This window comes from Cyprinus carpio, chromosome B4 (genome assembly GCF_018340385.1).
Source record: "Cyprinus carpio isolate SPL01 chromosome B4, ASM1834038v1, whole genome shotgun sequence".
In the NCBI taxonomy this organism is placed as follows: Eukaryota; Metazoa; Chordata; class Actinopteri; order Cypriniformes; family Cyprinidae; genus Cyprinus; species Cyprinus carpio.
Genome location: NC_056600.1, coordinates 29,440,081 through 29,467,678, shown reverse-complemented (window position 1 = coordinate 29,467,678; position 27,598 = coordinate 29,440,081). Strand labels below are relative to the sequence as shown.

General features: G+C 39.3%; 1 protein-coding gene across 4 annotated transcripts; it reads right to left on the bottom strand.

The window, feature by feature from the left end:
• Window positions 1-1,252: 1,252 nt before the first annotated feature.
• On the bottom strand, window positions 1,253-27,598 carry LOC109111478 (zinc finger protein 239-like). 4 transcript variants are annotated; one of them, XR_006154656.1, is made up of 8 exons: window positions 6,044-6,740; window positions 3,236-5,817; window positions 3,076-3,131; window positions 2,844-2,950; window positions 2,620-2,733; window positions 2,498-2,545; window positions 2,388-2,414; window positions 1,253-1,750 (listed from the first exon to the last, which is right to left on the bottom strand). XR_006154656.1 is itself a non-coding variant. In XM_042722850.1 (3 exons), the coding sequence occupies exons 2-3, from the start codon at window positions 24,950-24,952 to the stop codon at window positions 10,304-10,306; spliced, it is 1,197 nt and encodes a 398-aa protein (XP_042578784.1). In that variant the 5' UTR covers window positions 24,953-25,020; window positions 27,516-27,598; the 3' UTR covers window positions 10,094-10,303. The 4 variants fall into 4 exon arrangements, 1 of the variants encoding a protein (XP_042578784.1); XR_006154658.1 differs by lacking the exon at window positions 1,253-1,750 and adding an exon at window positions 24,781-24,841 and having other exon boundaries at window positions 2,037-2,414; window positions 6,044-6,192; XR_006154657.1 differs by lacking the exon at window positions 1,253-1,750 and having other exon boundaries at window positions 2,037-2,414; window positions 3,236-4,762; window positions 4,869-5,817.

The following is a 27,598-nucleotide window of genomic DNA, read 5'->3' as shown; positions in this document are numbered from 1 at the left end:
GTAGCACAAAGACTTTCACACTACACAGACTGTTTCACATCACCCTGGACTACATTTCCCATCATCCATTGCACTGATTGCACACAGCTGTAACCAATCACACGCTCACCTGAAAGCTATTACACACACTATATAACACACACACACACAGTATTGTTCTGCATTTTTCCTCCACTCTCCCAGTGTTAGCCACGATACGGAGCCGGTTTATCATCAGAGTTTTGTCTTATTCACAGTTCCTAGTTTATTTTAGTCTAGTCTAGTCTTTCCCTGCCTGTTTTCCCGTGTATAGATCTCTGCCTTTGGTTTTGGACTGCCCTGTCGTCTTGCCATTTGGACTATTATCGTGTGCTTGGATTATCTCTCTCTGTCTAGCCCTCTGGATGTTGTTTGCTGATCGGAGACCCTCGTCTGCCCTTGGATTATTCTTGTGTCTTGCCTGTATCATACGTGTTTGCCACTGCTTGACCCTGCCTGTTTTGACCATGTTTGTAAATAAAAGTTTGCACTTGGATCTGCTCGCCTCATGTCTCGTCGGCTCTGTTACAGTATTACACAGAATATGTATTTGTAAATTTTATAATTGTTTTGATTACAAAACAGGATGGTGGATGAACACCAACAAAATTGCATGTCCCCATCACAGCCAACAACAGAGAGTTACCATGTTGAAGAAATCTTATATCACGATATGTGTAATTTTATTTCTCTATAACAATATATATATATATCACAGTGTAGTTGTTAGCCAAAATTTATTAAAAAAAAAAAAAACACAAAATGCAGTATCACCAATGCAGTCACAAAAATAACACTACAGTAAGTTATTAAAGTCAAGCTCACTGATGCAATATGAATAAGAAAGATAATTACAAGCAATAGGTCAAAAAACTACAGTAGGAAAATGTAGAAATGCTACAAACGTGTAATTGAATTTATTTAAAGAAAACTTTTTCACTGTGTAAGAATAGTCTTTACAGTGTAAATTAATATACGTGTGTGTGTATATATATACAAGAAAGAAAAAGCCTCTAAGAAGAAGTCTCTCTTAAACTGGGCGCACACGGTGCGATTTTTGTTGCCGTACAAGCTCGTACTCTATTTATTTCCCATCGGGAGAAATCGTTGATGCTCGGTTGAACAAGCCGATTAGTCAATCTGTCTGAGGTTGACCAATCAGGAGTTGAGGAAAACAACTGAAGATGACAAAAAGGAAGATAGAAAATCTCTGAACTTATTTTATTTTTAAAAACTGTATACAAACAGTAAGACAACCATCAACAAATTAAAATCATAGACAATGACAACAAATTAAAGGAAAAAAAATAATTTATAAAAGAAAAAGGTGTGTTTAATACATTAAAAATGGAGAAAAAAAGAGACTTACCCTACATGTAATTAAAGATGAGAAAAGATTTACAAACAAAGTTTTTTTTGTTCTTAGATCATTGGATCAATGAAAAGTATTGCTTAAATTCTTTCATGAAAACAAAAGAGATGTCTGGAGTAACTCCCTGAACTTTGGCAGGAACAGCGAGCGCTATGTGATGTCCTGCAGTGTGTACATGACAGGGTCCTCCGAGATGATAATTTACAGCGGATCGCTCAGGAGCTGCGGTTATCAGGTGAGATGTATAGGTACTTATTGTAAGCTATAGCTTTTTCAAGCTATATTATAATAATTCACACACAGGGTGACCAGATGTCTCAGGTTCCCGGAGCTAAAAGATCCTGTGTGTAACAGTTCCCTCTTGTATATTATGCAGTTATGAGACAGAAAGAGAGAAGTTTTATTTAAATGTACAGTGCATCTGTAAAGTATTCACAGCCCTTCACTTATTCCACATTTTGTTACAAAATCCTCATTCCAAAATTTATTTTCCTCAAAATTCTTCAAACAATAGTCCATAATGACAACTTGAAACAAGTTTGTTTGAAATTTTGCAAATTTATTATATATATATGTAATATATATATATATATATATATATATATATATATATATATATATATATATATATATATATATATATATATACATATATAAAAATCACATGTATGTAAGTATTCACAGCCTTTGCTCAATACTTTGTTGAAGCATCTTTGGCACCAATTACAGCCTCAAATCTTTTTGGGTATGATTTGATCATCTTTTGGCAGTCATCCATTACGCAAATGGCCGTTTGTTTATTTTCGTTGCTCTCAAACTGGAAAAACTGAATATAAACTAAATAAATATAAAAAAAAGCATCAGGACAATGAATTTTATATCAGTTAGAAAAATAAAAAATGCAGTAAAAAGCTAAATGGTCCTGTTCGGAATAATTTATTCCCACGGCCTAACCTTACATTAAATAATGAACACTGTGACATAATAATGATTTCACCTTGGGATGATTCACTGTCCTCTTGAACTGTAAAATCATAATTAGCATTTAAAGAAGATATTTATAGACAACAAGCACTTTAGCTTTTCTTGTTTTATATGTATACTTACATAGTTTTGTTTGTGGTGACTTTCTGGGTTCGATGGGCTGAAGTTCTTCTGCAAGAAACAAAAGTTACAACTGCGATTGTGAAAACTTTACCTTATTTACAGTGTCAGCACAGATCTTATACCTCTAAATCTTCTTGGTGGTATAATTTTTTGTGAACCATTTCCATCCGAGTCCTCAACAGGAAGTTTCAACAGTTTTTTGGGCCCGACACCTTATTAGAGTGTAACTGTCTGTTCTAAAAATAGTACAAATTTTGATTAATAAACCTTATATAAATAATGAATATTTTAGGAATGGTTGCCAGTAGTTGATGAGATAAAAAATAACCTTGGTATTATACTTTACCTGTGTCAGAAAATACTCTGACGGCATATTTTGTCCAGAGATGTTTGTCCGGAATGGCACATTTTATGACCTTGGTCCCAACATTTGAGCCAATAGTGGAACAGGACCTTTCAGACAGAGACAAGGATGCTTGCTTGATGTTTTCTATGTATACAGTTGACCTTGTAATGTATTTAATTGATTAATGTGTATTATTTATGTTTTATAAAAACATATATGGACTAAATCCTACCACATCGATCCTTTCGATCCACAAAGATGGTTGAGTAATACATTGTTAAGATAAACCTGTAAGTGAAGTTTAGATGAATCTGTAAGTTCAGCTTGCAACACATAAATTAAAATATACATAATTACCTATTAAAAGATGATCATTGGTAAGTGTCTCTAACCTTATACTTAAGTGATGTTTTCCAGTGTTGATTCGTGTTGTACTAGAAACATCTAGGTTTTCAAAAGTGAATGGCACTGGAGAGCAAATCACCAGAAGACAGGAGGACTCTCTTTCTGAGCAAAGCATTTGAGAATGCCTAATGTTAGCCATGTATGTTCCACAGAGACGAGAAATAACACGGTGTCAGTGGATATGGCTGTAGATTTGTGTATATCGTCCGCTTTTCCTGACAACACCTCAGAACATTGTTCAAGATATTGTTTGGGCACATTATTTTCCTTAATTTCTATCTTGGTCTTGGATGTGTCCTCCAGACGATTTGCAACTTGTGCCCAAACATTTTTCCTAGATCGGACCAGTTTTTTCATTTGATGAAGATAGCTCTCAAACTTGAAAGCACTGCAGCTGTCAAGGCTGCCAAAGTTTTGGGCATCTTCTGCAAGCTGCAGCAAGGAATGCTGAATTCTAAATCAAAATGTCTCTCCATACAGCTCCCGTCCTCTCTACACAAAATATCTCTGCTGCTGGTTTGCATAAGGTCCTTGCGTGACTTTGTGAAATCTGGGTTTCCCAAAATGCAAAGAGCCATGCTGAAGCTCAAGAAGTGTTCATAGAGCTGGTCTTGAAGAAATCCCTTCAGAACAATCTTCCCCGTGTAGATAGCAAACTGTCTGAACTCTGTTGCTTTCCAGCAGTCTATTTCCTGCAATCTGTTCTCATGGTCAGGTTATTTGTTTCTGGATATATCATTTGGCCATCCCAAGATCCCCTCTGGTCACATTTATCGCACCCATAGTATCCAGAAAATTGCTTTATACACATTACCATAGCTTTAGCTGGAGCATTGCAGGTAACATACAGCCTCCCAAGTCAGACCATCCTAGATCAGTTCTGCCAATTGCTAAACAGTGTATGAGACAAAGTTTGGGGTTTTGGGTTTGGAAGCAGCAGTGGATATGTACAGGGGAAAATACATTCTGGTGACAAGTTTTTGGAACAGAGAACTGGCCAGAGGGATATGTTTGAGTCTGAACATTGGCAGCCCATCATTGTTAGGGAGAGGTCAGTGACTGCAGATAGAGCAGGATACCTGCTCAGATGTGTTGAGAGCTGATCTGCCACATTAAACTGTACACTCTTGACACCATATTTGGTTGTAAGTTCATAATGGTTCATGTGTCAGTATGTGTGCAGTATGGGGAAGGTCTTCATGCCCATGTCTTTCAAGGATGTTTAATAGAGCATCTACAGCATTATGTTTAACTTGAAACATACATGCCCATTCGGAAAGTTCTTGTTCGCGCTCAGAACTTGACAGGGCTGGATCTGAAAACATGTCAAGATGATGCTCCTCAATGTGCTGGTAGTGACTAAGGCTGTCACTTTCAGCGATGCTGGCCATCTCAACTGAACTGATCATTTCTTTGTTGTCTGCCTTCTTTTGTGCCCTTGATACTCTAGCCCAGATTTTGTTGTACTGCCTCCTACACTCTTTGGATGTCATCGAGCTACTGTACTGGTGTCTCTGCCAATTATTCAATAAATTAAAAGTTTCAGTACACTTGCAGATTTAATCTGTTTTTCTCAAACTACCAATATCCACCATATAACTTAATGGGTACTCAACTTACCTTTTTTTAGGGGCATATGTGACCTTTTTTTGTCTAATCTGTCCCAGTCTGACCCACTCTTCAACAGCACACAGAAATAGAATAGAGAAAACAGAAATAAACTTAGTTAATATAGCTGTTAGCAGCAATTCCAGGGCCAACCCCATTATGGTCACTTCAAATAGCATCATATGACCCCTTTAACAGGAGACTGAGGTGTAGGACTGATATTGTCCGGTGTGTCTTTTACACAGATGACAGAGTTTGTTTCATTCAAAGACATTTCTATTAACTCCTCATCACTGGGATGAGCTGAAGAAGTTTTTTCTACATTGATGATTTCTAAACAATCATTGTAAGTCAGTGCTTAGAAAAAGCTCCTCAGTATCTTGAGAGTCACAGGTAGACAAGTGCAAGACCTGTGATATGAGTTTGTAAGAATGGGGAAATTGAAAGGGTGATTATGCGAACATCTTGTTCGAGTTCTGTAATGCCATTGCATTTTATTATATAGTTGTACGTTTTGCACAGAATTTTGGAAGTGTGACATCAGTGAAATTCTTGTTTCACACTTAAGTTTTTCTGAGGTTTATGGCATTTTGGACACCGTTTTTTAATGCTTATTTGGGCCCCTGTTGGTTTTACTGTTATACCTGCAGTTGGGTAGGGGCTCCTCAATGATTTGAGGGCCCTGACCAGGTGGAAAGACTTCATCTTGTTGAATGAGTTCAATGGTTGTGCTGGGAGTTGTTGTGAGCTTCTTCATGTTTTGGATTTGTCTAGTTTCAAGGCTTTTGAAAGTGTAGGATTTACCTAGTACAAGCTGGGAGATGTGCATTTCCCAAAGTGTAACTATAATCTGTCCACATCAGTCTTGGATAGAACAGTCTTGAATTTCATAGTATCCATCCCAGGCCTTTATAGTTGTTGGTATGTTTAGTTTGCAGACAGTTGCACAAACTTTGGAGACCTGAAAGTAAATAAAATGAATAAATGCTTATTACTAGGGGGATAAAAATTACCAGTGGTCTACACGGACCAACTTTCCAAACATTAATATTAAAACATTTCTACTGTTTATACGTCATCTATTTAAAGATTATATCTGAGGAGAAAAGTAACATTTGTCTGTTGCATAGAAAGTTGCACATTATTGCACTGATTGAGATCTACAAAGTTTATAAAAAACAACTTACCCATTGTCCTGGACCTAGTGACTTTGCTTTCTCAACTGATTTATATTTTGGATTATATCATTTGGTGGTCTGTGAGGAAATAGAAACCTCAGTATCCTCAAGAAGAGTATCACGGTCACACAGCACATAGTGTTCGGAACCGCTGAGACCTATAACATGGAAAAAAAACCTGATAAGCCCACTTGCTTGATCAATTTACATCCTTCAAACGTGTTGTACAATCTAAAGTTCAACAAACAGAAAATTACAGACTCATATGTAAAAACACTGTAACAAATTATCTCAAAAGGGAAATGTGTATCTGTGTGTGTATATATAATTACAATTAATTATGATTATTTACAATTATTTCTATTAGCTGCCAGTAGTAACTGTAGTAGAATTAAATTGCCATCAACTAATCTGTTCGTCCAGTGAACATTTAGAGTAATTTCATATAAAATCTGAGAAAGGATATTTTTGTGACTTACAGTAGCCTACTAATGCATTAGAGCATGTACCACAGACCAAAATCGTAAAGGGACATTGATTTGTAAGGCAGAATCAGAAACTCATGTAATTTGTGCACAAGAGTTTTATTAACTAAACACTAACACAAACTAGTCTCACAAACCAACAAACAATCACTCATACATGGCAAAGGGCAAATGATGCTTGATGGATGAAACCATCAGGAAAACCAGAGAATGAAGCTATGAAAAGAGTGAGTTTGTTACTTGAGTAATGAAACTTCAGCACCGTTTATATTTGGGTATTTAGTTTATAATATGAGTGTGTTTTTCAGCGTTTTTTTAAATGTACAATACTTGCATTGCCCTGGCCTGGAACAAGCATCTGCATGCAGTCTCGGGTGAAAGTCTTGATGATGAAGAGCTAAGAGAGACGTCAGCTGAGATCCAAGGATCGTTGGTGAATGTAAAGATGTTCAGATCATCAGAAGATGAATTCATAGATACTAAACATGGTATAAGTAAGATTACATGAACGAGTGGTTCTATCATAAGCATGCATAAGACAGTATACAATACAAAAGACCTTATACAAGAAAAATAGTAATCATACACAATGACCTGAGGATATGCATGATAGGAAGCTCATAGAAAAATTGTCTATGAATTAATGAAAGAAGTTGTTTCCTATAGCAGTATGTGGAGGAAGATTCTCTCGACATACTTTTAGGTCGTAAAGTTTATCTGATCTGGCTGAGGTGTCCTGGTGTCGTTCACAGACATCCTGGCACCCAGTATGTTTATTAGGTGAGGGGCCTGTGACTATTTGTTAATCTAATGAATAATTGATATTTGTTTATATTGTGTATTGTTGTGTGTTTTTTGTAAATGTTATAATGTGAGTGTGTGGGATTTTATTTTATTTTTTTTTAATATTTTTTTTTTTTTTTTTTTTGAAAGTGTGTATCAGGGGTTTTCTGTGATTTTGCCCAGCAGTGAATCATTAAACCAGCGTTTATAGTTTTACCTGATCTCAGATCAATTTAATTAATTTGTAAACAAATTAACTAGACATTGTGTAAATAAAAGGACGAGTAGTAGTTAATAGTCTATTTCTGCCTTATATATATATATATATTTATATATATATATATATATATATATATATATACACACACACAAGCTCTCTATAAAACAAAACAAAACAAGCCCTGCAAATTAACTAAATATTTTGAAAGCCACATATTGTACGGGCACTTCATATTTAATGGTATTTTATCTTTTTTATGGCATTTAATATATTAAACTTTCAATAAAACATTTGCAATGGGGTTTTAAAAGCTGTTTTATGCATGTTTTAGCCTGAGTCTTTGTTGCATTTACACACTTCTGACCAGCAGGCATCACTAGCGTGTGGTGTTTCGAGCGCTTCGTAACAGTGAATCATTTTGTGAAGCAGTTGCTTCAATTGATTTGAAGCTTCGAAAAGCTTAGTTTCTTCCATCAGTACTGGAGGCTTCTGTCACCAAGACAAACTCCTTGTGCGTGTATAAACGCTTGACAATAAAGCTCTTTCTGATTCTGACATTCGAGTTTAAAACTCTCTCTCTTACATTAAAAATGATTCATAAAAATGCATCTTTTCCATGGTTCTAGTCTTTGTATCTGTTTGAAGTTTGACTCTGTTGGAGTAGAATTGGCTAATGATACGGTCACATGAAAAACAAACAAACATCCTAAATGGTCCTACAACTGCGGCCCTGAAACTGCACTAATAACCCTAACGTAGTTGAATAAAATACAAACACTATCCAATTTTACAGCACATAATCCATAATTTCTTTGGCAATACCTACATGATATTGAGCCATATAATAAAAGATTTTTCACTGCGTATCCCCCACGCGGCCACCTGATGCTTTGACACCTTCTGAAGCCAGGTATCCCTTCATCATTTTTCTGTCATATGTTGTCTACAAGTCTGTAATTCATAGTTTGTTGGAGTTTTCCCTCTTTCCTTGCTTTCCTTCACTTTTAAATAGCTTGTATTATAGAATATTATGTATAGAATATTATAGAATATTGTTGGATTATAGTGTCAAATTGGTGTGAATGGACAAAAAAAAAAAAAAAACTGCAGCGACAAACTCACTTAGCTTATATTAAACATAGCACTTTTAACAAAACGAGTTAAAATATACCATGCTATAGGCCTAAATAAATAACTAATAACTTGCACAGAGTTTAAATATAAAAAACAGGAAATTGGCAAACACTGTGGAACCAAAAAAATTAGAAACATGGAAAGTATACTAGCAAAACTAATATGAAAGCTTGGAATCAGGCTTTTCAAAACCAAAATACTGAACGGGCGCTTTTGCATTTTGTTTGGCATTTCATGGTCTCTCACTCTCCTCACGTGATAAATGCAATCTGACTCCAGCTGCTGATCTTTGAAGATCTTCTGGTGTCAGCACGCTGCATTGAGCAGCCCCGTTCAGTTTTTAATTGTAGTGTCATCAAACTGAACTAAATGATCTTTATTACTATACAAAAAATCCAAACGATGGTGGGGGACGGTGCCACGGTGAGGAAGTGACATAACCGGTGTTGCGGCTTAACAAGGGTGCCACCATCAACACTGACTATAGCAGCAAACCTACTACACGTCACGTCACTTTTTTACAGTATATACAGTAAATAATGCACACATGTACACATACACCTTTTGATCAAGATGCACATTACCTTAGTTTTTATTTTTCTCAATCTCATTTTTATAAATGTTATTTCTATTCTCCTGAATCATATAAATTCTTTCTGATTTATTAGGATACTGAACTTATTTTATAAAAGTGTCTGCTAAATAAAATACAATTTGAATTCAAAAGATTGATAAAAAATGGAATACTCTACACAATTGTTGCCCCATTTTCCCGCCAATTTACAGTCTGGAGAAGTTGACGCTAATTGCCGAAAGTCAGAGCTAGTTTGCAGATTTCAAAGAAAATCACATCCAGTCATCTGAGATCAAAAACGTTTGATATTTTGAGCCAATTTTAGAACATATTGTTTTCATTTGTCACACGTCTCCTAGGAACAAGGCACATGTTTCGAAGTTTGTTGTGATACAACTTTACACTCTGGTAGTGTGTCATCCTCAGTCGTTTAGTGTATGACGGCCAGTTTTCCTCACTGACTATTTACAGAGTTTAAGGTAAGTGCATGATGCCTAGTGTTTGGAAAATTTATTCTGATTTTAACAGTCGTGTAATGTATTCCAGCCTTAAATGGTTACTCCACCCAAAAATGAAAATGTTGTCATTAATCACTTACCCCAATGTCGTTCCAAACCCGTAAAAGCTTCATTCATCTTCGGAACACAATTTAAGATATTTTGGATAAAAACAGGGAGGCTTGAGACTGTCCCATAGACTGCCAAATAAATAACAGTGTCAAGGTCCAGGAAAGTATGAAAAGCATCGTCAGAATACTCCATCTGCCATCAGTGATTCAACCGTAACGTTATGAAGCGACGAGAATACTTTTTTTCTTCTGTACACGAAGAAAACATAAATATGCTCTTCTGTGTCAGCCGCGCTGCGCCGATGCGTTGATTGCTTTCAAACCAAAGCGTAAATACACATAAAAAGAAAGAAAAAGAAAGAAAGAAACTCACACAGGTTTGGAACAACTTGAGGCTTAACTATTTTTGGGTGAGCTAACAGTTAAATTGCTTATAATGCCTCATATGACTGTAAAGTTTTCTTTAGATCTGAAACTCTTTCCTCAGGGAAGCATGTGAAAGGCTTCACTTCTCTGTGAATTCTCGTGTCTCTTCAGTGTGAGTTGTTACATGATTCTTATATTCGTTCCCGTCCGTGAAACTCACTCCACACACATGACATAAGAAACTGTTCTGTCTTAAGTGAATCCTCATGTGGGCTTTGAGGTTTCCATTTCGAGAGAAACTCTTTCCACACTGTTGACAGGTAAAATGTTTCTCTCCCGTGTGAATTCTCATGTGGACTCGAAGGTTTGCTGGTTGATAGAAACTCTTTCCACACTGAGGGCATATGAATGGCTTTTCTCCAGTGTGAATTCTCATGTGGACTTCAAGGGTTGCTTTTCTAGTAAAACTCTTTGCACACTGTTGGCAGGTGAAAAGACTCTCTCCAGAGTGAATCCTCATGTGGAATTTGAGGTCTCCTGGTTGATAGAAACTCTTTCCACACTCATCACATATGTAAGGCTTCTCTCCTATGTGAATTTTTATGTGTGCATTACGAGCTTGTCTGTGTGTAAAACTCTTTCCACATTGAGGACATGTGTAAGGCTGCTCTCCAGTATGAATTCTCATGTGGCCTTTAAGACTTCCTTTTCGAATGAAACTCTTTCCACACTGAGGGCAAGTGTAAGGTTTCTCTCCAGTGTGAATTCTAAAGTGCCTTTCAAGGATTCCTTTTAGAGAGAAACTTACTCCACATTGAGGGCATGTGTAAGGTTTCTCTCCGGTGTGAGTTCTCATGTGGTCTTTAAGGGATCCCTTTTTAATGAAACATTTCCCACATTGTTGGCAGCTGTAAGGCCTTTCTCCAGTGTGAATTCTAGTATGAACTTCAAGGTTTCTTTTTACAGTGAAAATCTTTCCACACTGTTGGCAGGTGAAATGACGTATAGCTCTTGTCTTTTGAGCTCTTTTTCGTGTAGAAGTCTTTTTAGTCTGTGAGCAACTTAAATTGGTGGCTTCTCCAGTGATGCCATGATGTTTCTTATACTGATCTTTGTCTTCCATTTCATTCCGTTCTTGACCCTCCTCTTCATGTGACATCAAGTCTAAAGCAAAAAGAAACCAATACAAGTTAACACTCATTTGTTCTAGACTCCACCAACAAGCTACTGAAAGAGGTGTTGTCTGTAATACTCTTCTCAATACTGTTAGTATGAACTGGCAGTTATGAACACCTTATGAAACTGGAAAACTGGTTAAATATAGACTAGGGTGACCATATGAGCCATTTTACCAGGACGCATCCTTGCCAGGATTTCTATATTGCCTAAAACATCCAAAGTAGTATGACCAATAACATGCAGGTATTGTACATAATTGACCAATCCTAGCGTGTGAGAAGGTGAGATCTACAGAGAACGATCAAAGCAATGCAAATACACTTCAATGTTAGGTGTGTTTGTTCGTTTGTTAAACTTGAAGCGTCGCTGCACACCGATCATTGTATGACACCAAAGTCCCAAGAGAGTGATTTGAATGCATAAGGAGCCATCTGCTCTGCTCTCTATAGCTCTTATGAATGTCATACAATGATCGTTCTGCACAGTGCAAACAGCCAAAACCTGGATATTTTAGGCAATATAAAAATCCTGGAAAGGACGCGTCCTGGGAAAATGGCTCATATGGTCACCCTATCATAGACATATAGCTTCATTGTTTGTAGCGACAGACACGCAGACGAAAGTAACTCACACACTCAGACAACTCTCTCTCTCTCTCTCGATCAATAATTTAAATAAATGCTGTAATTCATTCTAATTAATAAAATCTTACTGCACTATTTCATCTCTGTGTCTGATTTGAAGCGGAAAGAGCCATAACTGACAAAAATAACCGTAATTTTTCACCCTTCCAATCAAATATTGCACTACAAACATCATTAATAGTTTTAAGTAGTAAATGCTGGCAAATGACCATGGAATAAGTGGGATGATGCATGGCTAGCTGTGCATTACATGATTTTAATGCGCTTCGTGTCAGGTGGTTATTGGCCTCCACAACGTGCATTAAAATTGTTTAATGCACAGCTAGCCATGCATTATCCATAATGTCCGTTTCATTCGTACTGGAAGCCAGAGGGCACCCTAATGCAGAAAATCATGATGCTCCAGGAAATCCTAAATATGGACAAAGGCAGCGGCTATTGCTGTAACAGAATAAAAGGAGATAGAAACACTTTGAATGATTGAAACACTTTGAATGCTAATAAATACTTGACTGTGACAATGCATTATTTATTCTTGTTCTTAAAACCACCTCAAGAATTTTAATAATTATGTATATTTATAATCCATTTCTATTCGACATAAGTCTTTATTACAGTATAGAATATACATTTCTGCATCATTCTGTGATAAAAAAGGCACATCAGATCACAAAAGACATATTGTGGAGTATGTTATAATATTATTTTTGGTTGGACAGTGGGTTTAGAAATGCCTCTCATTACAAGTCATTAAAAGGAAAGATGTTTGGAGTGTATTGCTTTTTCAAATGCATGTTATAAGTGGACATTAGAGCTAATATTAGAAAGACGTTAACAAATTTGTGTCTGTTTACATGTGGTGTGAATTACACTGACATTTCATGAAAGTATTCGAGTCAGTGTCGGCGGCAAAGATGAAGTATAGTGGATGTGCCTACAGAGATACATTTAAGTCAAACATCATGTTTAATCAATTTAACTTCCACACTTGGATGTAAAGTGCCTAATGTTAGGCTACTTCATGTTTAAAAATTGGCAAATATTTGGATTTTTTTAAACAATAGGATCTGCTCTGCTGTATGAGAGGGTGAACAACATCTGCGCCAGTCGGAGATACTAAAAAGAGACTTTGTCAAGTCAAGAGTCAAGAGGCATTTATTTGTCATTTGCATAGTTAACACTGGGGAAAACTGGGCATTGAAATGCTTGTGACGAGGCTCAGACATACAGTGACAATAACAAGACATAAACAGACATAGACGTACGTGGAGAGCACTGAGATTTTTGAGTGACTTCAGTGCCCATAGGCAGAAAAGACACAGACAGAGCATTAGATACAAATAAGTGGCAGTAACAGATACAATAAAGGTAGACAGCGTTAAGAGTTATAAGTATTCATAAGTAGTCCTGAGGTACTAATATGATTATTTGGGTGTTAGAGCGGTGTCTAAAATGTCATTGTAGAGTGACGCAGAGCTACATGAAGGAAAATTAAAGTGGCAGTGCAGATGCAATAAATAAACTTAAGATCAGCACACATTCCGACTGTATTCCTGAGTAGAGCAGTGTCCAAAATGTCATTGTAGAGTGTCACAGAGCTACATGGAGGAATATTAAAAAGTGGCAGTGCAAGTACAATAAAAGTAAACATAAGAGTAGCATGTATTCCGGTTTTAGATGAAGGATAGCTGGTTGTTAAGCAGTCTGATGGCTTGAAGATAGAAGCTGTTCTTCAGTCTGGTTGTCCGTGATCGGCTGGATCGTAAGCGTCTGCCAGATGGCAGTGTGGCAACAGCTGATGATCAGGGTGAGTGTGGTCCTTGATGATGCTGCAAGCCTTTCTCAAGCAGCGAGTCTGATAGATATCCTGTAAGGCTGGGAGTTTATTTCCAATGATGAGCTCTGCAGTTCTCACCACTCACTGAAGAGCTTTGCTGTCAGAAGAAGAGCAGTTGCCGTACCATACAGTGATGCAGCCGGTCAGGATGCTCTCTAAAGTGCAGCAGTAGAAATTTGACATGATGTTAAAGGAGATGCCAAACCTCTTCAGTCTCTGCAGGAAGTAGAGACACTGACCTGCTGTTCTCACTATGGTCTCTGAATGTAGGCTCCAGAAAAGATCCTCAGAGATGTGAATGCCAAGGAACTTGTAGCTCTTAACTGTCTCTACTATCTCTCCATTGATGTGAATGGGAACGTGACCCTCTCTCTGTGACTTCCTGTAGTCCACGATCATCTCCTTGGTCTTGCTGACGTTTAGAGACAGATTGTTATCAGGACACCATGCTGTGAGTGCATTAACCTCATCTCTGTAGGATGTCTCATCACCATTAGTGAAGAGTCCTAGGATAGTTGTATCATCAGCAAATTTGAGGATGATGTTGGAGCTGTGCTTAGCAGAGAAGTCATAAGTGAACAGGGAGTACAAGAGAGGACTGAGTCTTTGGGAGCCTGATAGATGATTTCTCCCCCTGATGTTCAAGTTTTTTTCCCCAATACCTTATTCTCAACACAGTCACCACTGACTTCTTAACTACAATAAAACAATCTGTACTTTAAAGATTTTTTTTAGCCTGACTTGACATCAATCAACAATTGTTTCTAGTCTGCTAAAGATTAATTCTGTCTTTAATGGCAAATATACAAATGTAGATAACTGGTATTATCACTTAGAAACCACATAACCAACAATACCTTCCTGATGGGTTTGTTTTAGGAAGCATTTTATGGGCCAGCAGATATGCTTGGTGTGTTGGGAAAATCTTTTGCACTACTTTGTAGCAGGGGTATGCGATATTGACAAAAAAATATCTCGATATTTTTTGGTATTTTATCAATAAAGGTAATTAGATATTGTGCTGAATGCGTTATTGTGCTGGTATCTTTAGGACTCAGCTGTCCACAGCCATCCTTAAGTTTTTAATATTCTTCATATTCTGTGTGCTGGCCAGGTAGAAATTAATATTTTCCAATAAGATTACAGAACGGTTTGTGATTGTAGCTCCATGTAGCTTTGCTTTTCTGTTGAATCTCACTATCACTCTCTGTTGTCTAAAGTGATTAAATATAAACTTAATTCCCACCATATATCCGATATTATCTATTAAAGTAATCTGACCGTTTGCTTTAAATTGTAAATCATGAGTGCAGTGTGTGTACAGCACGTAAGCTGGTTAGCTTGTAATTCACATTCGCATCTATTACTGTTTTCTTTTTTCTCTTGCCCCGTTTCTTTTCTCTCTCACGCCATTTTTCACGAGTTCATCAAACAACAGTGGTAAGTCAGAATCATTCTTCAATCACGGTGAGTAATGACTTCTGCTATTGTTGTTTGCACCGCTTGCCACATGTATAGTTTAGCTCTCTCTGTCGGCGATGAGGAATTAACGTGATAAATGCAGGGAAATCGTTAGGATGACAGAGAAGGTTTCAGAATTAGATACATCCAAACTTTAATTTAGGACAGTAAGAACGTGAGGGCTCTAGATACGGCTTTGGATGCGTCTAGCTCAGGGAGTCCTGTACATTGTTCTGTTCCGGTAACAGGGCCTTTGCAGCAGGGCAATTGGGTGACTGTGAGGCGGCATAGTCGCGGGTCAAAACACCACTCTTCTGTTCCAATCAAAACATTAAACAGGTTCTCCCCACTCAGTGAAGCACCTACTGAGAAACCTGATGAAAGTGCTCTAGTTATTGGTGATTATAGAGTGAAAATAGAGACACCAGCCACCATAGTCCAATGTTTACCGGGAGCCAGAGCGCCTGACATCTTGGCAAATTTAAAAGTGCTGGCTAATGCTAAACGTAAATACAGTAAGATTGTTATTCACGCTGGCACTAATGATGTTCGACTTCGCCAGTCGGAGATCACTAAAAATAACATTAAAGAGGTGTGTGAACTTGCAAGCATGATGTCAGACACTGTAATATGCTCTGGCCCCTCCCTGCTTACCGTGGTGATGAGATACACAGCAGACTGTCATCACTCAATGGCTGGATGTCTAAGTGGTAGTGATGTCTGGTTCGTAAACGAATCGTTCGATTTAACTGGTACTTCTTAGTGAACCGGTTGAACCAGTTCACCAAATCAGACTCAATCATTTTAAACTTTTCGTGTCTCCAATAAGTTATTCACTTTTTTAACGTGACTGACACACCCCCTGATACAAAATAAACCAATATCCTGGAGTAATTCATTTACTCAAACAGTACACTGACTGAACTGCTGTGAAGAGAGAACTGATGATGAACACGAGCAGAGCAGCATGTGTGCAGTGAGCTGGGTAACAAACGTACACACCCACTGCTAGAGCATTCTGTAGCGAATCGATGCCTTTTTGTAAGAAAACTTTAATGTAGCTTGCGCAAACAGTTGTACATGGAAGCAGCTCTGGGCGGATGACGTATGAGGTTTAGCAAAGGAAAACCTGTCTCTTGGCTTATATCGAAATCTTCCGACATTTTTCTTTACAAATACTCGTTTTGTACTTCTAATTAGTGACTGTTATTTTGATTTGATCTCTCCACTCATTTTCATGTGCAACGCCGACCTCCATACGTCATCCGCCCAGAACTGCTTCCATGTACAACAGTGTGTGCAAGCTACATTAAAGTTATTATTAAATTTTGAATATGGATATTTTTCTTTAAAAAATGCATTGATTTGCTACAGGAGCTAAAACCTCTGCATGTAATAACCTAGAACACTGTCTAAAACTCGATGGCTGCTCTGTCAATTCTTCTTCATCAGTTAGGAGCCTAGGTGTGCTATTTGATAGCAATCCTTCCTTTGAAAGCCAAGTTTCTAGCATTTTTAAAACTGCATTTTTTCATCTCAAAAATATATCTAAAATACGACTTATGCTCTCAATGTCAAATGCAGAAACGTTAATTCATGTGTTTATGACCTCAAAGTTAGAGTATTGTAATGTTTTATTGGGTGGTTGTTGTGCACGCTTAATAAACAAACTACAGCTGGTCTAAAATGCAGCAGCTAGAATTCTTACTAGAACCAGGAAATATGACCAACATTAGCCCAGTTCTGTCAACACTGCACTGGCTCCCTATCAAACATCGTATAGATTTTAAAATCTATAGATTTTAAAAATGCATTTCGCACTTTCACTTGTTAAATTGTTTGTAGTTCCATTTACCAGATAAAAATATTGTGATGAAGGTATATTTTGGTATTTTGTGTATTTTTTTTTTCTTGGTTGGGTGTCACAGGGCCAGAGAGGGAGTCCTGTGGTATGTATTGTGTTTGTTCGGGGTGGGGTTAGTTTAGTTTAGCCCCTTTCACACTGCACGTTGGACCCGGAAAATTGCCGGAACATTGCCGGGTCGCCTTCTGTGTTGATTCCGGGATTGATCCCAGGTCGAGGACCTAGTAACATTGCCGGGTTCAGTCCTGGAACGAGCTCTGTGTGAACAAAAGCCAGAACCAATGGCGTAAAGGGTGTGTCGTAGTGATGACGAACATTATCGTGTGACTCTTTTACCAGGTGTTTTGAAGGCAGATCAACGTTCGCGACGAAAAAAATGTGCAAACTGTAATGAAGCAGAGATCAGTTAGTTCCTCACTTTCTGCGTTGAAGCTGAGATTGTTCACCAGCTTCAGTGAAAGTTAACGTGCCTAGCGTTTTCGACTCCTGATGTTACGTGTCTTTACGGGACCTTTATGGGTTGTGTGTGAACGCAAGCAAATATTCCAGGTAATCACTGGCAGTGTGAAAGTGCAAAATCTAGCGACCTGGGTACAGTTGCCGGGACACATTACCCATGTATTTTCCAGAATCGCAGTGTGAAAGGGGCTATTGTCAAATTTTTCACCCCTGACAAGTTTGCACCCCTGTACGCTAATATTAGTCTGTTTCTTTCTTATTCTGAGGTCACCAAAGCCACCAGTCTGTATACAGATCAGATGGTCACTGCAGTCACCAGGATCCAGTGCGAATCCAGACCAGATGATGGATCAGCACCTAGAGAGGACCTCTACAGCCCTGAATGTCAGCGGAGTCCAGGACAACTAGATGAGCCCCAGATACAGATCTCCTGTAGAGACCTTGTATCAGATGGCCACCGGGACAATACCACTGGAACAAGTTGAGTCCTCTGCACAATCTGACTTTGCTGCAGCCTGGAATTGAACTGCTGGTTTTGTCTGGCCAGAGGAGAACTGGCCCCCCGACTGAGCCTGGTTTCTCCCAAGGTTTTTTCTTCATTCTGTCACCGATGGAGTTTTGGTTCCTTACCACTGTCGCCTCTGGCTTGCTTAGTTGGGGACACTTAATATCGAGCAATATCGTCGACTTGATTTCACAGATACGGTATAAACTGTACTGAGCTGGACAATGACATCACTGAATTCAATGATAAACTGCCTTTAACCTGTTAACCTGCACCTGGATGCCAGCGCATTGGACTCTCTTTGTTTGCACATCAATGTTTACGAATAGTGTATTCTGTACTGAGCTGGAGCAAATGTGCAAACGGGTTTACATTCAGTATGTCAAGTGAGGTATGTTTTAGAATATTTTATGAAAAATGAAATTTTAAAGTGGCTGAAGAGGGGTTTGATTTAGGACCCTGATAGCCTGGGGAGAAACAACTCCTAATTCCCTGGGTTTTTCCCATCGGTCGTAAGCATTACCAATGGCGCAAAGTAAAAAGAGTATGGGGTGAATGGAGTCCTTGATATTTTAACAGCTCTGCTTTTGCAGCTTTTGATGTAGATGTCCTGCAGAGAGGGGAGAGCAGACCCGAGATCGCTCGCTAAGCGCAAACTCTTGCAGGCTTTGCAGTCTTTGACTGGAGCTGTTCCATCCCCAACTGAGATACAGAGTCAATACCCCCTTTCTATGGCCCCTAAAAAAAATTTTTTCGGTTGCTGGTAAATAAATTTCCTAGCTTTCCCAGAGGGTACAGTTTTTGCGGGCTTTTTAACCTGAATTTAATGGGGTACCAAGCGGCCCCGCGATTTTTCCCCAAGGATTTGAAGCTGTCCCCTCTCCACGGGGGTCCGTGTAAAAGAGGGTAGGGCTGCTGCTGTCTCTTCGAAGTCTAAACGTCTTTAGTTTTACTAAATTTCATAGAGGGGGAAAATTCATTGAGGCACCATGATTTTATTTCTTACCTCACCCAGGAAGCGTCTCATTATTTGGAAATGGGGCCCAAACCAGAGTATCATCAGAAAAATTGTAATAGAGTGGAGCTGTGGGAGACACGAAAGTTGTGTGTAGAGAGAGTAGAGCGGGACTCAGGAACACCCCGTGGGGCCCCCACTTCGGGTGAGGAGTGGAGGTAAACTGGCCTATTTTCACCCCTTGAGGTCTGCCGGTGAGGAAATCAAAAACCATTGCATAATGAAGAATCAGGCGAGGTCCATGAGTCTAGAAGCAAGCTGATAGGGCAATTTATTAAGCAGATTTAAGTCGATAAATAGGGGCTTACAAGTTCCGGGTTTTGCTGTCAATGGTGTGAGAGAAAGGGCAGGATGTAAGAGAGGGTCATTAGGGATTGTTGGGGCGAAAAGCAAATAAAGAGGGCCAAAGATCCGGGATGGAGGAGAAAATAAATTTTTTTAACCTCCCCGAGACTTTATGACTATTGATGTGAGGGCAATGGACGTATCATTCAGACAAGGGGTTATTTTTTTAGGCACGGGGATGATGAAGATTTTTGAAGGGGGGGGAAACCCGATGTACAAGAGTTTTTAAAAAAGGGAGTAAAAAACCGGGCTGTCAGACGGACCGGAATAGGCCCCGAAACCATCAGGTCCGGCGCTTTTACTTTCCCGCAGACCCTCCGAACCTCGCCCTCGCACGGTGTTTAAAAATTTAGTGCCTGCTCCCGTTCTGACGCCCCGATCAGCAGTTTGCGCGCTTAGTTTTGCTTTCAAACGGCCGTAGAAAATGTTTAGCCGTCGCCAGCGGGATCTGTTCCCCTGCAGGGGATTTATTTCCAAGGCACGATGGTTCTTAGTCCTTGACATGCGTGGGGAGCTTTTAGGGGAAAAGGACTTTTTTTCCCCGATCTTGTTTGGCGGCTTTTTCTGATTAGAAAGTCCTTATATTTTTTTTCCCCCGTGTGTTCGGCTAGCGGTTAAAAAAGTTAATGCTACACCCTTTAAACTCGCTGAGTCGGGAATTTGCCCAAAAATGTCCCAGTCAGCATAAAGAGTGCCTGAGCAGGCTTCTGATGGGGGGGCCCAGCGCGTCACCCCCCTCTGCCCCGGGGGTTTTTAAAACGAGCCTTTTTTTATATTTGGGGTGTGAGGAAATGGGGCGGTCCGTTTCCCGAAAGCGGTATGACGATTTTGTAGGCATTTTGAACGAGGTAAAAAGACCCAGTGTTTTTTCGGTCCTCGGGTTTGGGCAGGAACTTTTTGATAAAAATTAGCAAAACCTGCCTGAGTTGGCTTTGTTAAATTTCCCCAGCCATGATAGCAGTGTCAGGATTTTTGTTGAGTTGTGCGGGGCCATCGTGAAGCTGACAAACCAAACGGGGCAGTTGTGGGAATGTAAAAGCAGAAAAATTTGATGAAAACCCCTGGGCAAAAAAAAGGGCGCAAATAATAAAAAATGTTCCAGAGAGGGGAGCAGGAGCGCGACAGGTGGAGATATTCCTGGGGTCCAACCCTTTTTTGTTGCATGAAAACACTCCACCACCTTTGGATTTACCGGCTCCTTCCTGTCCATCCGAAAACAGAAATTTTCGACGGGGTTCAGCAGCGTCCCCGGGGCTGAGGGCGGAGCCATTTTTTAGAAAACAAAGGGGGAAAATCCCTAATGTCCCATTGGAATTTTCCTGGCTTAAGTCGTCCATTTATTCTCCAAGACGGACATTTGGGGAGCAGAAAGCTGGGAAAAAGGACGTGACTCTTTTTTCCGTCTTTGCGGATTTCCCCGGGGTTTTTCCCCCGGGTTTTTTGATCCCCCCTCGGGTTTTTCAGGTGGCCATTGTTATCTCGGCGTTCCGGAAGTTTAGATGGCCCCGAGGGGGGAGGGATAAAAGGGCCCGAAACAGGTTAGGGAAAACGGTGTCCCAAAGTCCAAAATGTCCTTTTTCGAAGGATCCGGGGTGAGGTTTTTGGTGTAAAAAAGGGAAAGCAAAAAATAGGGAAAAAAAATAAAAAAAAACACAAACTAAGCGGAGCGCCTGGACGGCAACTGACTCGGCGGCGCCACTTTACAAAAAGAGGTTCCTAGCCCATCCCTTAAAGGAATTTTCCCGATTCCAAGCCTTCAGCCTTTTCCCGGCCAGGCCCCAAAATTTAATTGGGATGTAGCTTGGCCTTTTGGGCCCAAGGGGGACTGCCAGACAGCCGTCTAAACGTCCAGGGGGAATCCCCGGAAATGGTAGAGTTGGTACTTAGTGTTTGCCATGGGTTCTGGCCTTCACTCCCCCCAGCATGGCGGGGGGGATTGTTCCCCCATAGCGGACCCCAGAGGAGCAGTTCGAAGTTCCTTTAAAGGGAATGTCTCAGGTTTCGAATGTAACATTGGTTTTCCCGAGTAGGGAACGAGACACTCGTTTCTAGCCCCTGCATGTTTGGACGCAAGCTTCCGAAAAAGTGAATGAGTGTTTTCCGGTTTCTGTTTTTAGTCACGCCCGGGGTGAGGCTTTTTAAAAACACGTCTTTTTAGTAAGTTTTCAACTTTTGATTTTTACTGTAATTTATTTTGATTGCTTTTGGTTTTATTTGGACTTTGTGGTACATGTTGTAGGCCCTTTTGTTTTAGAAAGGCCATTAAATAAAATTACTTTTAAAAAAATTCCCATTTGTTAGCTACTTATTTTTATGCAAGATGTTGTCAAACAAGCAAAATTAAATAGGACAAACCTGTAGTTTTTTTAACCCAAACCGGAAAAAGTAAGAAAATAGATTTGAGGTTTTGATGTAGAAATCTTACAACATGTAAGGGGCATTTGAAAAATAAAAAATTTCACGACCCCTTTAATAAAACAATAAATGAAACTGAAAAGGGGAGAGAAAGCTCGGGGGCTGGTACAGAAACCGTTAAAAGCAAAGAATGTACGACAAAAAAATTCAGCATTTAGAAAGAAAACCCAACCGTTTGGTTCAGTATCTTTAGTTTTTACTTTAAAGTTTCTTCAATCTTCACTCTTCACTCTCCTCTTTAAAAGAACCCCCTTTTTTTTGGGCTCATACTTCTGGTTATCTGAAAGCTTCTTTAATCTTAAGTTTCACCCCTTTTAATAAAATCCATCTTTATACGGGCTCAAGGTTCCCAAACCTTTAGCAGGCATTTTCTGTGTTTTCCCCTTTCTCCGTTTAGATGGAATAAATTAAGTCTTAATCAGCTCACTGGGGTCGTCAGATGGAAAGGTAAGGCCCAATCACCGATTAAAACCCCATAAAAAAAAAACCCCAAAAAATTGCAAATTAAAAATGATAAAATGAAAATTAACCCTTAAAATTTCGTTTTAATCAGGGGTGTAGGGAGGCTAAAAGCCCGAAAAAGGGTTTAGCACCTCTCAAAATTTGGAAATAGGTTTTTCCCCCCTCCAAATGGTTTTTCCACCCCTAAAACAGTTTTCCCCCTCAAAAGCCACACTTCCCAACCTTTTTTAAATTTAACTTTTGTCGTTTTGTTTTATTTTTTCTTTTTGTTTCAAGGTTTTTTGTTGTTAAAACCAGTGTTGACCAATGCTTGCGGTGTTGCCAGAGTAGTGGGAAAGTTCGGATCATTTACTGACTCGGATCTTTGACGTCTCGTTTCAGCAAAATGAACTAATCTTTTCTCTTTCGTCTTATGGGTGACAGGAAGAATAAAAGACTGGACCTCACCGTCGATTCAGAAACCCATATGTTGCGTAATGCGCATGTGCGGTCAAACAAAATGAAGAATCAATCTCTGAGATAACTCAGTAGTCCCCGGCATATTAAAAATCGTTTAAAACGAAAAAATCAAATTTTAAAAATGGATATGGATTACAGGATACATTTTGATAAAATTAGGCATAACCTGCTCTGGTTTGCTTTGTTAAAGTCCCAGCCATGATAGCAGTGTCAGGATGTTTGTTGATGTTGCTGCTGAGCGCATCGTGAAGCTCGGACAAAGCCAAACCGGTGTCAGCTTGTGGTGGAATGTAAACAGCAGTAACAATGATCGATGAAAACTCCCTGGGCAGATAGAAATGGGCGGCAAATAATAGATAAATGTTTCCAGATGAGGGCGAGCAGGAGCGCGACAGTGTGGAGAATATTCAACTGGGGTCACACCATTTCTTGTTGATCATGAAATACACTCCACCACCTTTGGATTTACCGGCCTCAGCTGTCCTGTCCATCCGTAAAACAGAGAAGTTTTCAGACGGCGTTACAGCAGCGTCCGGGACTGAGGGCGTTGAGCCATTGTTTCAAGACAAACAAAGGATGTTACAATCCCTAATGTCCCATTGGAAACTTATCCTGGCTCTAAGATCGTCCATCTTATTCTCCAGAGACTGGACATTGGCGAGCAGAATGCTCGGCACAGGAGGACTGTGAGCTCTTTTTCTCAGTCTGTTGCGGATCCCAGCGCGCTTGTTTCCCGCTGTGTTTCTTGATCCGTCGCCTCGGGTGGTTATTCAGGTGGCCATTGTTCATCTCGGCGTTCCGGAGAATCTCAGATGGCCACGATGGGTTGAGGGATAAAGTGTCCCGAAACAGGTTAGTGAAGCGGTGTCCAATGTCCAAAAGTGTTCCTTTGTCGTAAGTGATCAGTGATGAGGTTATGTGTGTAAAAGGGAAAGCAAAAGTAGGTAAAAAAGTAAATAAAAACACAATCTAAGCGGAGCGACCTGGACGGCAACTGAACTCGGCGGCGCCATCTTGATTCAAATGCTAGGTTCCTAGCCGTATCCCTTTAAAGGAATCTTTCCTGATTCCAAGCCTTCAGCTCTTCCCCGGGCCGAGGCCCTAACAATAATAAGTTGGGTATGTAGCTTAGGCCTTTTGGCCGTAAGGGGGTACTGTCACAGACAGCCGTCTAAACGTCCCAGGGGCAACTCCCATGGGAAATGGTAGAGTTGGTACTTAGTGTTTGTGCCATGATTCTGGCCTGCACTCCCCTCAGCATGGCGGCGTGGGTATACTGTTCCCCATAGCGACCCCTAGAGGACGCAGTTCGAAGTTCCCTTGAAAGGGAATGTCTCAGGTTACGAATGTAACCATGGTTCCCTGAGTAGGGAACGAGACACTGCGTCCTCTAGCTCCCTGCCATGCTTCGGACGCAAGCTTCAGACGAAGAAGTGAATGACGTGTTATCCCGGTGCCTGTTTATAGTCACGCCGGTAGTGAGGCTTTTTTAAAAGACACGTCTTTTTAGTAAAGTTTTCAACTTATGATTTACTACTGTAATTCTATTTTTGATATGCATTTTTGGTTTGATTTGTTACTTTGTGTTGTACATGTTGTAGTGCCTTGTGTTTGAGAAAGACACATTACAAATAAAATGTACTATTAAAAGAATTCCACATGTACTTATTTCTTATGCAAAGATGTTGCTCAAGCAATTGCAGAATTAAATAGGACAAAACACTGTAGTTTTTAAACCAGAGCACGAAAATGAGATCAGAAAATAGTATTTGAGAGTTTTGATGTAGAAATCTTACTAACGATGTAAGAGCATTTGAAGAATAAAATATGCACGACCCCTTTAAATAAAGCAATAAATGAAGCTGAAAAGAGGGAGAGAAAGCTGCAGGAGGGCATGGTACAGAAACCACCTGGTTAATAGCAAATGAATGTACAGAACAAAATAATTCAGCGTTGAGAATGAAAACCAACCTGTTTGTGTCTCAGTATCTTCATGTTTAACTCTGAATGTTTCTTCAATCTTCACGTCTTCACTCTCCTCTTTAATGAACTCCATCTTTGTTTGTGTCTCAATATCTTCATGTTTGACTCTGAAAGCTTCTTCAATCTTAATGTCTTCACTCTCTTCTTTAATAAACTCCATCTTTATAACAGTGACTCAAGGATCTCAATCACTTCAGCAAGCATTTTTCTGTGTTTCGCCACTTTCTCCTGTTTAAGATGAGAATAATTAAGCCTTAATCAGCTGCACTGGAGTCAGTCAGATTGAGAGCTAATGGCCTAATTCACCTGATTAACCACATAATAAAACACTCAAACTATGCCAATTAATAATGATAATAATGAGCAAATTAGACTCTTAATATTTCGTTTGAATCAGGGATGTAGTGGAGGGTAAACGCACGTAAACGCCGTTTACGCACCTCTCAAAATTTGGAAATAGCGTTTACCCACCTCCAAAGTGCATTTATCCACCTCTAAATTGAGTTTATCCACCTCTAAATAGCCTACAGTTCCTAAGCCATTAAATTAATCTTATGACGTTTTAGTTTCATATTGTTCATTATTAGTTTCATAGGTTGTTTGTTGTTAAACCAGTGTTTGACCAGTTGCTTGCGGTGTTGCCAGTAGTAGTGGGAAGTTCGGATCATTTTACTGACTCGGATCTTTGAGTCTCGTTCAGCAAAATGAACTAATCTTTTCTCTTTCCGTCTCTATGGGACTGACAGGAAGAATAAAAGACTCGGACCTCACCTGTCGATTCAGAACCCATATGTTGCGTAATGCGCATGTGCGGTCAACACAAAATGAATGAATCACTCTCTGAGATAACTCAGTAGTCCCGAGTCATATTAAAGATTCGTTCAAAACGAACCGAATCAAGTTTCAAAAATGGATATCTGGCATTTTTTTAAGTGCCGTCAAGACAGCAGCCCTCCTCCCGATGCCAGCAAACGGCCCCCCGGCTACAAGCCCAGAGAGAGTGGAGAGCTCGGAAAACAGTACTAAATTTCATGTTTTTGAGGTTAATTTGGTTCACGGTAGATTCATGCCACTAGGTGCGTTTACATGGACACTTTTTCCTTCCATCGGAATGAATTCATTCTGATTGACGAATTCGACCGTAGTATTTACATGAACGCTCAATAAAGTGATCGGGTTGATATGCACGTTTACATGTCATAGAAGTTCTTTTGACATGTGCACACGGCATGAATATACACTGCTGTCGCATACTGTTTTAAAAAGCACACATGATGTTTATCTACTTCGGGTCCTAATTAGACGACAACCAGAACATGAACTGTTGTGCTGCTTAACATAACTTAAAATAATTAAATAAATAAAACTTGTAAAAGTGCCCCTTCCTGCACCCAAAACTAATCGTCTGTTGACATGGTGCTGTTCCACTTCACATACGCTGAGTGAAAGGGGAGTTTTATAATGACAGGACACTTATTTATGACACTTTATTCACCAGGAAGAACACCTCATTCCGCGCGTCATACATCATTACGCTAGTTCTACGTCACTGCGCATGCACAGTACTTTCCGATTTCGGTTTTTAAGCGATCAAGTGTTTACATGTCCTCTCGCTCGGATTACAAAAGGAATAAACTACCCCTTACAATCCGATATAAATTTTAGTCGGATCTGGCCAATTCAATCCAACTGACGTGTTTACATGTGACTTTTTTTATTCTGATTGTGCTTCTAGTCCTGTTACGATCGGATTAGCAGGGTCCATGTAAACACAGCTACTGACTCAAGTCACCTCTGCCTTGCTAGATTAATGTTATCACTAGCTGTTCACGGTTTCGCGGGTACGGTAAACATCCGCTAATAATAATAATAATAATAATGTTCGTTATTTTGAATAGAAATCATCACTCATACAGCGGCCGTTCATCTCATCTCTGGTTTATTTGTGTTCGTGTACATACAGTATCCACGATCCACCAGGGCTATACAGTCCAATAGTGCGCACATTTGGAGAAAAAATTAATTTATGACATGTCTGTAAAATATTTCGTCATACAGAATAACATTTCTATTCATTTTGCACTGATTTATGCGATCTGAAGATCAATTTGGTTTTATTGTTTTTTTTAGTTTTGCAAAATCCTCTGTTAATGTCTGCAGCCATTACACTTGTGGAAGCTACAGTGCAGCTTATATTGTCTTTCTTCTGGTAATTACTGAAACTTTCAATTAAAATATGTGGCACCAGATTCATCCTTCTGTCCTTAATCTGCACCTGCTACATTAGCAATTGGAAAAAACTGTAATTGACAACTATTTTGATAATCGATTAGTCGGTTTGAGTCATTTTTAAAGACAAAAGTAAAGAATTCTTTGATTCCAGCTTGTTAAATGTGCATATGTTCTGGTGTCTTCTCTCCTCTGTGACAGTAAACTGAATATCTTTGAGATGTGGACAAAATGAGACATTTGAGGACCATTCCTGGGCTTTTGGGGAAACACTGATCCACATTTTTCTGACATATTATAGACCAGACAACTAACCGATTAATTGAGAAAATATTCAACAGATTAACTGTTTCTCCATCACTACTAATGTTAGATAAACCTCTGCAATGTTTCACTGAGTAATAATGAATGAATGTTGGTTAGACTGTAAAAACTATTAGTAGACTGGATGCGTTGTATCGATTTAAACACTTTAAATGATTAAAAACACAAACCTTTCTTCAGCCGAACCACAACAGAGCAGTAGCGCGGCGCAGCTTTGTGACGTCATGACACGAGTTCAAAATAAAAGTCCTTT

Coding starts and splice junctions, on each gene's coding strand:
- LOC109111478 (XM_042722850.1), bottom strand. CDS start 24,952: ATGGAGTTTATTAAAGAAGAGAGTGAAGACATTAAGATTGAAGAAGCT. Junction 11,329..24,780: donor AGATACTGAGACACAAACAG/GTTGGTTTTCAT, acceptor TTTTTGCTTTAG/ACTTGATGTCACATGAAGAG.